General features: G+C 50.3%; 2 protein-coding genes across 3 annotated transcripts in view; both read left to right on the top strand.

Moving 5' to 3' along the window:
* The window catches only part of CROCC2 (ciliary rootlet coiled-coil, rootletin family member 2), a 193,938-nt gene extending 190,719 nt beyond the window's left edge, over window positions 1-3,219 (top strand). Inside the window, exons 35-36 of the mRNA XM_043491634.1 lie at window positions 11-184; window positions 606-3,219. Of these exons, the coding sequence (XP_043347569.1) occupies window positions 11-184; window positions 606-689 (258 nt within the window). The 3' untranslated portion in view covers window positions 690-3,219. The remainder of the gene's footprint in view (window positions 1-10; window positions 185-605) is intronic.
* An 8,805-nt stretch (window positions 3,220-12,024) lies between these two features.
* SNED1 (sushi, nidogen and EGF like domains 1) overlaps window positions 12,025-14,045 on the top strand; it is a 110,567-nt gene continuing 108,546 nt past the window's right edge. Inside the window, exon 1 of one of the 2 annotated variants that reach the window (XM_038415613.2) lies at window positions 12,025-12,654. In XM_038415613.2, the coding sequence (XP_038271541.1) occupies window positions 12,451-12,654 (204 nt within the window). In that variant the 5' untranslated portion in view covers window positions 12,025-12,450. The remainder of the gene's footprint in view (window positions 12,655-14,045) is intronic. The other variant, XM_038415614.2, reaches the window with a different exon arrangement.

The raw sequence follows: 14,045 nt of genomic DNA, 5'->3' as shown, positions 1-14,045 counted from the left end.
CCTGTGCTAGGCCCAGATCACAGAGATGGAGCGGGCACATGCCCAGTGCCTGATGGAGCTGACATCACGGCACCAGTTGGAGCTGGAGACGGAGAGGCTGCACAGCACCCAGCTCCAGGCTGAACGGTTCCTTGAGTCCCGGGAGAGAGCCCACAAGCAGTGTGTCAGGGACTTAGAGGATCAGGTACGGGGATTAGCCACGCAACCGTAACGTCCTTAAAAGGAGCCATGGGAAGGCCATGCCCTAGGTGCTGGTGCAGGCACCACATAGGCACCAGATTTGAATGAGCTCATGCAGAGGCCTTGTCGGGCAAGACTGGGGCTGGTGGGGCAGAGTGGGGTGCTATGGCTGGTGAAGTGTCCAGTGCTAAGAGGAGCTGTACACTTGGGTGGCACCATTCTGATCTCAGAGCCTCCCACCCCTGCCATGCAGTGCCAGAGGGGCAGGGCCACAGGAATCAGACCCCCCCCCCAGGGAGAGTATTATTTTCTGCCTCAGTATTCCCTTGGAGAGATGCCCAGGCCCTATAAAGCAAATCCCTTTACAGCCCCAAGGAGAAGTGTTACCAGGCCTCTCCATAGTGTAATGGCCCCATGCTTCCCAGATGAACTTGCTGAAAGAGCAGTTGGGCCAGGAGGTGTGGAAGGGACAGTCCTACCTCACTCAGGTGCTCTGGACAGGGAAATGATCCCGAAATAGCCCATGTGCTCCAGCCTGGTAAGACCTAGTCAAAGACAACATTCAGGACCAGCTTTCAGCAGTGACTCTGCAGCCTGAAAGCCGGACTCTGACATCTCCCCTTGCGCCAGGATGCTTGACTGACGCATGGCCAACCCTGCTGTGGGGAGAGGTTTCTGGAAGGAGCTTGCACCACACCGGTGGCTGGAGCAATGGGGACTGTAGGCCTTTTGCAGCTGAAAGGAAACCCTGCAGTGAGGACAGCTGTTCCCTTGGTGATGGCCAAATCCCAGGCCACAGATGCATATTAATTTAGGCCATTTGGCAATGGAGGACTTTTCTGTGATAGGGCTACCAGGGTGTTTCACATCCAGGGACTGAGGGGTCTGGCTGGGGTTTTGTGTGTTTGTTGTAGCCATATTCAGGGCCGCCCAGAGATGGGGGCAAGTGGGGCAATTTGCCCCAGGCCCACAGGGGCCCCTACAAGAGTTTTCGGCGGCACTTCAGCAGCACGTCCTTCAGTGCTGCCGAACACACCCGGAGTGAAGGACCCACCGAAGACCCGCCGCTACTTTTTCTGCTCCGGGTCTTCAGCGGCAATTCAGCGGTGGGGGGTCCTTCTGCCCCGAAGACCCAGAGCAGAAGGACCCCTGCCGCCAAAAACCCCAAGCCCCCTGAATCTTCTGGGAAGCCCTGGCCATACTAATGGGTCCTGGCTTCCTATGTTATCTCACCCCTATTCTTTAAATAGCTCTGTTGTCCCAGCAATTGGGGCCACTCTTCTCTCCCTCAGGAACGGTGCCATTTGGGCCTCTTCCAGTACTGTCAGGGGCCGCCTGTCTAGCTGGTGGAGTGACAGACCCTCCCAATCTCAGCAGCATGGTCTCATTATGCTAAATGGGGTGTGTCACCATCAGACAGATCTGTGCAGCTTGAGGAATCAGCCCTTCAGTGCACAGAACCTGCAGGGGACTGTATCCACCAACATTAATCAAAAACCTAGTGTACACTAACGAGACACAGTGAGAGAGCACATCGCCACCTCGCCTGGAGACTGGTCAAGACCTTCATCCTTTCAGGAAACACAGGACTTTTTTAATGGTGGCAGGTGGCTGGGATTAGCTCAAAGCCAAGTCATCTTGTGACTCACTGGCCCTGAGAGGCATCAAAGTGTAAAATTCAATGTTCCACCCACTCTGCCAGCCACAGGCTCCAAGCAAATCCCTGAAGGAATCAAACTGTGGTTTCCATGTCAACAGAGGCAATCATCTTGGGACCTCTTTGGCCTTCACCTGTTAGCATTTTACATATTTTTCCTTGAATGGCTGTTGGGGGCGGGAGTATTTGTCCCAACGTGGTTTGTTTAAGCACTGATTTTAAATTCTGAGACTAGAGGGTGTTTGCTAAGGAAATCAACAGTGGCATTTTCAAGGCTTTGGATGGATCTTCCTGGATTTCATCTTTTAACAATATTTGATAAGCGATATCTGATTCTGTTCCTTCCCATGATACAGGTAAATCTTCCTCACCCCACCCTACCCCACGCTGCCTGGCTCAATGCAACATACAGGCATGTAGAGCAATTCTGCTCTCACGCCAGCCTAACTCAAGTGACTTCTATGGTGTCAGTCCAGCCTTACACCGGTGTCAGTGAAAGTGGGACCAGACCTATACAGGGACCCAGTGCTGTCAGCTGCTGAGCACCCTTGAGGGTGACCCCACAGCAGGCAGGAGGTCCTCATAGGATTGGTCCCTCAGACACACTGGGCCAGATCCTCAGCCAGTGTAAATTAATGTGGCATCATTGATTTCACTGGAGTGAGATTGTTTCACGCTAGCCAAGGAGTTGGCCCATTGACTTCAATGGAGCTACACTGATTTACACCAGTTGGGATCTCACCCATTGATTTCAATGGATCTATGCTGATTTACACGAGTGGGGGATGTGGTCTGTTGCTTTCCACAGAGCTAAGCTGATTTACACCCAGGTGGGGATCTGGCCCATTGACTTCAATGGAGCTACATCAATTTACACCAGCCAAGGCGCTGGCCAACTGGGGCTGATTCTCTTCTCACTCTGCTGTAGATCAGGAGTGGCTCCCTGCAGCCAATGCAGTGCCCCTGGGGTGAGTGAGTGGATATCTCACTCTGTAGCTGGCGTTTCTGCCCCCTCTCCAACGGGTTGTTTATGTGGAGTTGGATGTAGGGGCAGGAAAGACCATGCAGGAAAAAACCACCATCTCCATCAGGAGGGTGGGAATCATCACGCCCACATTCCAGTGCCAGTGCATTTCAGGACTGGACCCTCTGGATTGGGAAGAGTGTGTGGGTGTGGATTTGGGCAGCCCAGAGAATACCGTCACATTGATGGCACAGCTGGGTCCCACTGAGGGAAATGTGCCATGTTGGTATTCACATAATCCCTTTGCTGTTGATTCTAACTGAGTCCTGCTGTTGTTTTCGGCTCCATTTCAGTCCTTACATAACATGTTCCTTGGCCTGTGTTCAATATTAAAATGTACCTTGCAATCATTGCAGTGGGGATAATTTATATTGCATTTCTATGAATAAAAACGTACATTATTTTGAACTATAATTCTGATTTTTATATTTTCAAAGCACTGAGAGCTGGATGCTTTTTGGCACCTTTTACAAATTGCTGGGGTTTGAAGTTTTGTCATAAATACTGAAAGCATCGGAGCAGGGACGATGGTTATTATTCTGTATTGATCAAGTGACGACCAGTGCCCAGGCCTGATCTGAAGGGATCGGAATAGATTATTGGCTGCATTTACCATGGCCTCACCCCCTCCTCGTCTTGAGAGGGAGTTATTCTAGGTTGTAGTTCTCCAGCGGGTGTAAATCAAAGGAATGCCATTGGACTTAATGGCGCTACCCTGATCGACATCAGCTGGGGGTCTAGCCCATTGACTTCAGTGCAGCTACCCTGACCTATACCAGCTGTGGATCTGACCCACTGACTTCAGTGGAGCTACAGTGATTTACACCAGCTGGGGAACTGGCCCATTGACTGAACTAGATATGGAGATGGCATGGGCAATGAACAAGTTGCCTCCCCAGTCAGCAATCTCCATGCCAGTCAGTCACCAGGGAGCCAACTGGAAAACCAAAGCCACACTCGACACCTAGAGATTGTGAGTGTTTGATTAGGGCCAGGCACCTCCAGAACAGGTCAGCCAGGAATGGGTTTTCAGTGGAAGCCCAGATGAGACTTGAATGGGACGCAAACAGACATGTACAAGTAATAAGAGCCTCAGTCCTGTATCAGCAGATAGATAACAGAACTCACCATGTCAGGCTTGATCACTACTGATAGAGAGCAAATATGCCTCCGCCTTAGAACAGCACCATTTCCACTTTTCCAGCCAGGCTGTGTTGCTCCTCCTCTCTGATTGCCCAGTGAGACGCTAGTTTATAATCCATGTCTTCCACCCTTATCATCTACACAGCAAGACATTTGTAGAGAATGGGTGGCTAGGCCCAAACTCAGCAAAGCATTTAAGCACATGCCTAACTTTACACTAATTCTGTGCTTAAAGTTAAACATGTACTTAAGTGCCTTGCTGCATCAGGGGCTGCCTATAGAATAAAGTCTTACACAAAGTTTAGGTCCTAGTATACCCTAGCTTCAGCTGCTTGACCTTGGATTGTGTGTTTAAATTCTGATTCTTCCTTCCCCCATGCCCTCATCTTTTTTCAGCTTCTTTTATTGCAAGGATGTTGCTGTATATTTTGTTGGGCTCTGAAAAGGAAGTTCTCTGAGTTTCCATTTTCCTTCCGCCAGAGCTGAAGACCTTAAACTGAGAGACAGATCAAAATGTATTCTCAGTGAAGGGAAGAGGAGTACTCTTGCAATGACTTTAGATGTCAGTGTTGCCAGTTCCCCCGATTTTATCCCAAGGCTTGCAGTATTTGCTATTTTTCTCAAATCCCCAGCTCCTGGAGTCAGGTGATTACACAAGAATCTCAGTTTTAATTTAAAAAGAAAAAGGTTACTTTCTAGCCCTCATGGGAAAATCTTCAAAACAGGAACCCAGACAGCTCAAATACCAGAGGCAAATAAAATGAAAGAAATAATAAATTCTGAGTCCAACCTTGTGATTGTTAAACCAATCACAGGATTTCTCTGGGCCTGGCGTATGAGTTTGGAACTTGTCATTGGCAATACTGACATGGGCCTTAGCAGCTGATGTATTGAGAGAGTTACTATATACTGAGTTATCACTACATGGCAATATTTGACAACTGTGAGCAAGGACACACAATCAGGGAGAAAAATGGAGACACATCTTTGAGCTCTGTTGAAATGTATAATGACAGGTTTCAGAGTAGCAGCCGTGTTAGTCTGTATTCGCAAAAAGAAAAGGAGTACTTGTGGCATCTTAGAGACTAACAAATTTATTTGAGCATAAGCTTTCGTGAGCTACAGCTCACTTCATCGGATGCATTCGGTGGAAAATACAGTGGGGAGATTTATATACACACACACAGAGAACATGAAACAATAGGTTTTATCATACACACTGTAAGGACAGTGATCACTTAAGATGAGATATTACCAGCAGGAAGTGGGGGGGAAGGAGGAAAACCTTTTATGGTGATAATCAAGGTGGGCCATTTCCAGCAGTTAACAAGAACGTCTGAGGAACAGTGGGGGATGGGGTACGGGGGAGAAATAACATGGGGAAATAGTTTTACTTTGTGTAATGAGTCATCCACTCCCAGTACATTGTAATGTAATTACATTGTAATGTACATTGTAATGACCCATCCACTCCCAGTACATTGTACATTGGTCAAACTGGACAGTCTCTACGTAAAAGAATAAATGGACACAAATCAGATGTCAAGAATTATAACATTCAAAAACCAGTCGGAGAACACTTCAATCTCTCCAGTCACTCGATTACAGACCTGAGAGTGGCTATCCTTCAACAAAAAACTTCAAAAACAGACTCCAATGAGAGACTGCTGAATTGGAATTAATTTGCAAACTGGATACAATTAACTTAGGCTTGAATAGAGACAATTGTTTCATGTTCTCTGTGTGTGTGTATATAAATCTCCCCACTGTATTTTCCACCGAATGCATCCGATGAAGTGAGCTGTAGCTCACGAAAGCTTATGTTCAAATAAATTTGTTAGTCTCTAAGGTGCCACAAGTACTCCTTTTCTTTTTGTTGAAATGTGTTGCTCTATGATAAGGCCTGATTCCGCCAAGATTGACATATATGCTTACCTCTGTGTATGTTAGTAGTCTTCGTTGCAGCTCTGCACATAAAATTAACCACATGCATACAACTTTGCCAGGTCGGGGGCATAGTATTTTAGAAGGAGGGGGGATGGATGGTAACTATTTTGCATTAATAAGAGCTAGACATTATTATTATTTATTAAGAAAGAGAAACTGTCCCGCCTAACTAAGAATCATTGATCCTGCATGGATGTGACTGCAGGATTGGGGCCTTTAAATGTGTACCCTCATCTAATAGATTTGTAAGTCTGTAGCAATGTTATGATTATTATCTGTCTTGTCTTACATAGTTCATATTTAATAATCAATTAGTGGGGCATTCAGAATGAAATAGCCATCTAAATTGAATGCATATTTAGGCATCTTAATTGCCAGCGTCACAGGGTTTTTCTAGCTCTGTTAGGGAGCTTTGTGCTGCTTTACTGGGATAACTTGAACTTTTTTGATAAAATGATTTGCTGATGATAACTGTGGATTTTCTCCGTGGAGACAAAGAGGCCCTTGAGTCTAAAGCGTAACCTAAAACATAACATTGCTGAAAAGAATTTCCTGATAATATTTTTAGCACCTTAAAAAAAACCAACACACCATTTTTTTCCTTCTTTGCCTGTGGGGGATGTTAAAAGAGAAGAAGAAATGTAATGCCCAGGGTGAGGTCTGTTGGGTACCAGGATCTAGCAGCAACAACAAAACACAGGCACTAAAGAACCCAGGGAACAAGCAGGGCTGAAATCCACTCCTACAAGCACTGAAAGCCAGAAGCTTCCCCCTTCCCTTATCTCACAAGAGTGGAAAGGCCCTCTGTTTGGTTTCCTGGCACCTGAAGATTCCGGGCAAATTCAGCAGTGTTTGAAAGGGACTCTGAGCCAAGGCAAAGTTTCTTGGGCGGTTGCATTTTTCTGCACCAGAACTTTGAAACTCTGACTGGTCTTTTCTAATTGTACAGAGAGTCAGTGACAGAGGGGAGGCGAAGGACCTGACAAGTGGCTTCTGTTCAGCCTCTTTCATCCCAAACTGTCACTCCCCCTCTGGACCAATAATGAGAGTGGTTTCCAAGGATTCTGAGCTTAGGGATCTAACAGAAACCCCTTGGTGCTTCTCACCTTCAGTGGGGCATTTGCAGGCACGTGGGCAGGGCATGTGCAGAAAACTGCTGCATATGGATCAATGTGCACCAGGCCATCCCCGGAAACAGGCACATGGCACTCCTGCTTTCAGTTGCACATATGCAGCTTCCCCCGATGTCAATTGCTGTTGCAACAGACTGGCTGGCTGTGTAGCCTCATAGGAAGAGCCCTGTCCTGGAACTTGAGAGAAATGGCTTTATTCTGATGCTGTGTGACTATAGGCAACTCCGGATCCCTCTCTTTCCCTGTCTGGCTTGTCTGTTTAGAGTGGAAGCTCTTCAGGGCTGGAACTGTCTCTCCCTAGGTGTGTATACTGCTCCTAGCACAGAGGGGCCTTTATACTGGAAAGGCCCTCTAGGCCTTGCTGTAATACTCTATAAGGCCTGGCCCCCAGGGGGCTCAGGAAGCCTAGCTCCTGGGAGCGCACAATGCAGTAAGGACAAGCTGATGGTGCTGCTGTAACAACATTTCAGGCTGGATGGTAGCTAACAACCCCCTAGGTGCCAGGTATGTGGATACCATCTTAGACAGGTGGCCATCTTATGGCGCACCCATTTATGTTAGCATCCAGCCGTATCCTAGGGAAAGAGCAGACAACTGCCCGAGCCTAGGTCCCATCTCCTGAATGAACCGGCTGGGTCTTGACCTGACCGTGATGTTATCTGAGAGGACATTTTCTCCTGCCACTGCAACCCCAGTGGCTCAGGCTCCAGACTGCCCCTGTCTGAACACAGGTAACAGAGGAAGGGAGCCTTGCCAAACATCAGATCCTTGCTGTACAGCCATCCTGGCCCTCACTGCTCACGCTCACAGAGCAGGGACCCCATCCCAATGCCCTGCCGCCTACACCTGTGGCCGCTGAGCCACTCAGTCTGTGAGAGGGGGCTGGAGAACCAGAGGGGCCAGTCTGACACACACACACACCCCGCCGCTCCCCCCTCAAGCTGGCCAGCCTATTCGCTCCAGACCAGGCAACCCCTGTTCGTGCACAGCACTGCAAACGCTGCATCCGTGGGCAGCCCGGGCCTGTGGCTGAGGCTCTGTAGGGCTTAACATGCCCCTGGTCACCAGGGGGCAGACCTGGCAATGACACAGCTACAGCCCTATCCCAGCAAGGGGCCCCATGTCAGTTCTGCCTGGGGGATCCTCCCAGATTGGTTGGCATCTCCACTCACAAGCCATCTAGGGTGTAAACAGCCAATTGGATCTGCTGCAGCAAGTGGGTGGAGCTCTGACCCCTACCCTCAGGAGCCCACGCTGTTCTCATGGGCGGGACGGGGGAGCTAAGGAGCCCCACAGCTCAGGGAAGCTCTGCCCCTTCCCCTTTCCCTGCAAGCACCCAACCTGGAACAGGGAGAGGGGCCCTGCTCCAGCTGCCCCCCAGGCCTGGGAGAGGGGGGTGAAGAGCCTCAGGAACAGCAGAGGGGAGGCTGGGGACTGAACTGAGGGAGCTGGGGGGCAGGGCTCCTTGCTGGGCAGCCGTGGGGTGAGAACTGCTGCAGGCGGCCAGTCTCCCCTCACCCAGTGTGTGTGGGAAGGGGGAGGTGCTGATCGCTGCTCCATATGGAGGGGCAGGACAGTTCAGCCATCAGAAGACAGGCCATAGCTACGCCTGTGGGGCCGACTGGGCGTGGGTAATCTCTGGACTGGCCATAGCAAGGGTGTACAGAGAACTCCGTGGCCCTGGTGAAGGTTGGGCATTGCTGGGGGCTGAGTGCTTGCAGAGAGCCACCCACACCATTTGTATATGTAAATGAGAGCAGAGCACTTTTGAGAGCAGAGCACCATACTCTCTGAGCCTAGTGCCACTAGGTGTTTAATGGAGCTAACAATCCTTTCTTCCCCTGGGGTCTATCTGGTCTCTTTACCTGGGACCTTCTTTGGGGCAGGGCCTGCCCTGCATGTATGTATGTATGCAGCGTGGCCTAGCCATCCTACAAACGCTAATACTGGAGTGGGGTGTACTGGGCGATTGCTGCAGCAGCCTTCCAGTTCTCCGTTCTACATTATGCCTCACGGCCTATCTCCCTGGGACTGGCCAGGCATTCCTGGGCAAGTAGTGCTGGGGAGCATTAGACAGAGGAGCCTGCAGCTGCCTTACTTTGCACATCATCAGCTCTATCCTGCCCATGTGTCATCATGGCACTTGGGGCACCATTCCCCCGGCGTGCTTGCATTGCTCTGGGTTCTGACCTGGCTGGGCCCAGCTCCTGCGCAGGCAGCCTGGCCTCAGGCATAGCCCCAGCACACAGGCAGAGCAGGGGGCATTTGCTGCCTCATCAACATCTGTTCCTTTATGATCCCCTTACTATAGCCCAGCAGCACAGCAGTGTGTCCAGGAAGCACAGCCCCTTGTTTTGGACTGTAAGCTGTTACGGGCAGGGAGTGTTGCCACCTCTTTGTACAGCACCTCCCACAATGGGGGGCCCAATCCTGAATGGGCACCAGGGTGCCACTGTAACAGACAATAAGAGGCAACAATAATAGTAATACAGAATGATAAAAGCTCAATGAGACAATTCCAGCCCCAGTACCCCAAGCCCATTCAGCTGCCTCTTTCCTACTGATTGCATCATGCAGAGACTCTCCCTGACACAGCCAGCAGGATGGGGCCAGGAGCCCGTGAGACCAGACCCCTTTGTGGTTCATTCATTTCTTTGTTGCCACATGGTGAGGTTTAACAGCTGGACAGTAATGGGAAGGAGAAAGAAACCAGCAGCCACAAGAATACAACATACCTCTATAAGCTGGAGTTCTGATGAGAAGCTTGTTGTTGGCGGGAAGGTAACACCCCCCCACACACACACACTTACATCCATGCATATAAATGCATACATGAAACACACACGGACATTCACACAAGTACACACGCACACACAGGTATCCATATAAATGGACGTACACAGCACACACACACACATACATATTGCTGTGCATTGTGTTCACGCACACACGTTTACCAGACAGCAGTTTTGCATGGGATGTTTTTAGGTGTGCCAGTCATTAAACCAGGAGAAATTAATTAAAAAGCGGGAGAATATGGACATCAAACTCCAAAATCCACTTGAAACGTTCATTTGCTTTGCATAGCCACTTGGTTGCTCACTATCAGTGTTATGTTCTGGGATGTTCACAGGTTTGGCCCTCAAAGAGTTAATATAAAAGGCTTTGGAGGGTTCAGTGTGTAGCCTTTATAAAAAAAAAATTGCTTCCTGCAGGGAGTTTGTGTTAAGTTGTGAGAATCTGTCCCCAGCTCAGCCTCTAAAATTAGATTTTGCCTCTTTAACCTCTTCACTCCCAAATCAAACTAAAGGCAAGCTGGTTTCTCATCCGTGTTTCTGTGCTATCCAGGGTGACCACAGGGCGATGCTTCCCAGGGGAAGCTGGCATCAGCTCTGACCATAGGTGCTGGAACTAGGGGACTTGCAGGGGGGCTGCCGCACCCCCCTGGTTTCCATCATATCCAGGGTTTGCAGTTTGGTTCAGTGAATCTCAGCACCCCCCCCATTCAAATTGTTCCAGCACCACTGGCTCTGTCCTCCCCACGTGGTCTGTGCCATCATGTCTCTGTCCCCGTGGGGCTGGTCTGAGCAGGACTCTCCCACCCAGTGTTGGCTTCTCTCTTGCAGGATGCTGTTCCTAGAAGCCAACAATCACAATTGTCCCTTCTGGCCTTGGAAGCTCTGAAGCTATAATCCTGCCAGCAGCTCAGCAATGTGAATTCTGGCCTTGGGATTTGAACCACATGCCTCCTGTGGCTCCTACCCATGTGGTCCTTCCCCCCTAATCTCCCCAGACTGTGGGAATCCAGTACAATCGTGAAGCATGTGGTGCTCAAATTGCTGACCTTGACTGGTGAACAGGATGATATGACTCAGACAGTGTCACCTTTGAAGTGCTGTACTCAGGATTGGCCATAAGTACAGTCAAAGCAGATGGCTACTTCAGGAGTCTGCAAGCTCTGGCAGGTCTGGGACAGCTCCACATTGCTCTCTTACTGGGAGCAAACGGCTCCTTGCCCGCCCCTTCCTGCAGCAGCACCAGAAGCAATGACAATGTAGGCCCTGATCTCCCCTTCTGAACTCCCCAGACCTCAAGGCTGGCCCTGGACTGTGCCTGTATGCTCCATAGTCTGGACAAGCTGCTGAGAAGCAGCTGCAGGAGTCTTTTGCTTTCTACGCTCTCCATTCTCAGGGGCCTCTGGATGCTACTGGCACCGCCAGTGAAATGAATGGCACCCATCAGTAATGTGGGTGAGTGGCTGGTGAGTCTCTAACCCCAGTGTGCTCTGCTTTGAGCCCTAGGGCACATAATTCTGCCCTCCCACCTTCCAAAGGAAGAGGACACCACCAGGGTTCTCGGGGCGGGGCCGGGGTCAGGATGGTGGTGGCTTGGCCAAACACCAGAGCCCCCCCCCCCCAGGCCCAGTGGGGTTTGGGGCTGCATGTGTGAATATGGGCTCTGCCCCGGTGAGAAGCAGATCCATACTTCTGCTAGCTCCCTGTGACTCCTGCCTGTTTGAGATCCCCGCAACCCCTGAGGCTGTGCCCGAGTACTCCCTGCCAGTGAAGCCTCCAGAGTATTTCATCCCCACGCCAGGGTGACCCATTGCACCATCCCTCTATGCCCTGTTCCCCAAGCACGCTAACCCCAATCCCTGGCACAGGCCCTTGGGAGAGGAGGCGGCATACCCCCTTGGGGCGCCCTGCCCCCACCCCACTGCAGGAGAAAGCCAGGCAGGGAGCACCTAAAAGTGAACCCAGCCCTTCCTTCTTCCCCAACTGCTGGTTCTGGCCCTTGCTCTTTAAGAACAGCCTTTCATTTACATAGCCCACCCCTAAGATCCCTGATTGGCTGGCCATGTGCTGACTATTAAAGCATGGCCAGCCCGGGTGGCGTTTGCTCTGTGAATGAAAGCCCCCCCCTCAGCCCCCCCCTCAGCTAAACAGAGACATTAGTGTAGCTGAGAGTGAAGAATCAGTGGAGAGAGACCCACAGTGACTGGCCTGCGACTCTGGGACCTTTCTGTTTATACAGAGATTCTAGCTCTCTTCAGTGGTGCCTAACTCTCCCCACGCTACACTGCCTAGGAGGGGGGAAGCGGGGGGACTCTGGCTTTTCCACCATTGAGATCTGTGCCTTTTTATTCCTGCTAGGGAGTTTGCAGCTCAGCCTTTTTTTTTATCGCATTCCCCTCCCTACTCCATCCCCTCCAAACAAAACCAAATCGTACCAGCGTTAAAAACCCAACCAGCCCACGCAAGAACAGATAGAAGGGTTTTGCAAAGTTCTGCTTGATGAAAGCCAAAAAAAAAAAAGCCCCGGTGTAACTCTGAGTTAAACTAAGCGACAGCCAGTGTGTTGTGGAGATGCGGGGCCTGGCTGGCTGGCTGGCTATCCTAGCCCTGGGGAAATGGGTTTGGGTCGAGGGTGTTGTGCCTCTGGCTGACTTTTACCCCTTTGGCTTGGAGCAGGGGGATGCTGTCACTTTGAAACAGGATGATGGAGGCTCCGGGCTTCAACCGATCTCAGTGAAATTCCCTTTCTTTGGAGTGGGACACACAGGACTGTATGTAAGTAGTGGTTTCTTTACTTGGGTTCTGGAGGAGGCTGAGGGCTCTGGGTGGCTTCTTGGCAAAGGGGCTTTGCTCGGGCATCACATTGTGCCCTGCAAGCTGGCAGTTCCTGGCACGATGGTGTGGCCAGCCTGCTGCCCATGTTGGGATGCTTGTGCCCCCATGGCAAGCCCTCTATGGAGCTTGCCCAGAGGGAGAGAGACTCCGAGCAGAGTTTTAGTTCTCTTGCATCCCAAGCTGAGTGGAGAGAGAGAGCCAGGAGAAAAAAAGTGACATAGAGTGAGTGACAAGTTGCTTTTGGCATGGAAACGGCCCCCAAGGCAGGCGAAGGGGCCGGGCAGGGTGGCACTGGGGAGCCTACACTTTTCTCCCAGACTCTGCTCTGACTTTTTCTTTCCACAAGTCAGAGCCTAGTGCCTGTGAGAAGGAGCGAGATGCAAGGGGAGAAACTGAAGTTGTGCGGAGTCTGGGTCCAGTACGGCCTGCTGCAGTGCAACCCTTCCCCGCAGCTCCACCACTCCAGGAACTGCAGGGAGAGAATCAGTCCATCTACACAGGCGCTGGTTTTAGGGTCGTGGACACCTGTCCATTGGGAACCAGACTGAAACTGCCACCTTATTCCAAACAGGCTACTGATGATACAAAGGTTTCAGAGTAGCAGCCGTGTTAGTCTGTATTCGCAAAAAGAAAAGGAGGACTTGTGGCACCTTAGAGACTAACACATTTATTTGAGCATAAGCTTTCGTGAGCTACAGAATGCATCTGATGAAGTGAGCTGTAGCTCACGAAAGCTTATGCTCAAATAAATTTGTTAGTCTCTAAGGTGCCACAAGTACTCCTTTTCTTTTTGATGATACAAAGACTCTGTGACTGAAGTACAGTCTAGACAAGGAAGGGTTTTCCAGGACAGCTATATAGCTATACCAGCAAATCCTCCTAGTGTGGATTCTGCTTACACTGGCTAAAAAGGCCTTTTGCCAGGATAGCTTATACTGGTTTGGCAAGCGAAACAAGCTATGCTGGCAAAAGGACTTTTAGTCCCATGTAACTGCATGGACACTGGGGCTTGTGCCGATATAGAAATGTCCTTTCAAAATCACAACCAATCAGTGGGGTTGCACCAATGAGTGTTTTGAATGTAGACCAGGCCTTGGTGTGTTTGAGGGCATTTGGGGGGGTGGCAAGTCTAGCATTATGAATGATTGGTAGTGTGGGTTTTGCCAGAGTATGAACAGGGTTACAACCTCCAGCCATGGGACTCTGTTTCTGAAGGACACCTGTCCAGCATGCCTCATACACTGCCCAGCTTCGTCCTCGCCCACCATTCAAATATTATCATCAAGCAAGATGATTAAACACTGCCAAGGAAGAAGATGCAATGGGCCAGT

This window comes from Dermochelys coriacea, chromosome 9 (assembly GCF_009764565.3).
Source record: "Dermochelys coriacea isolate rDerCor1 chromosome 9, rDerCor1.pri.v4, whole genome shotgun sequence".
Classification (NCBI taxonomy): domain Eukaryota; kingdom Metazoa; phylum Chordata; order Testudines; family Dermochelyidae; genus Dermochelys; species Dermochelys coriacea.
The sequence above is the reverse complement of the archived record's forward strand: the minus strand, read 5'-3'. Positions and strand labels throughout refer to the sequence as shown.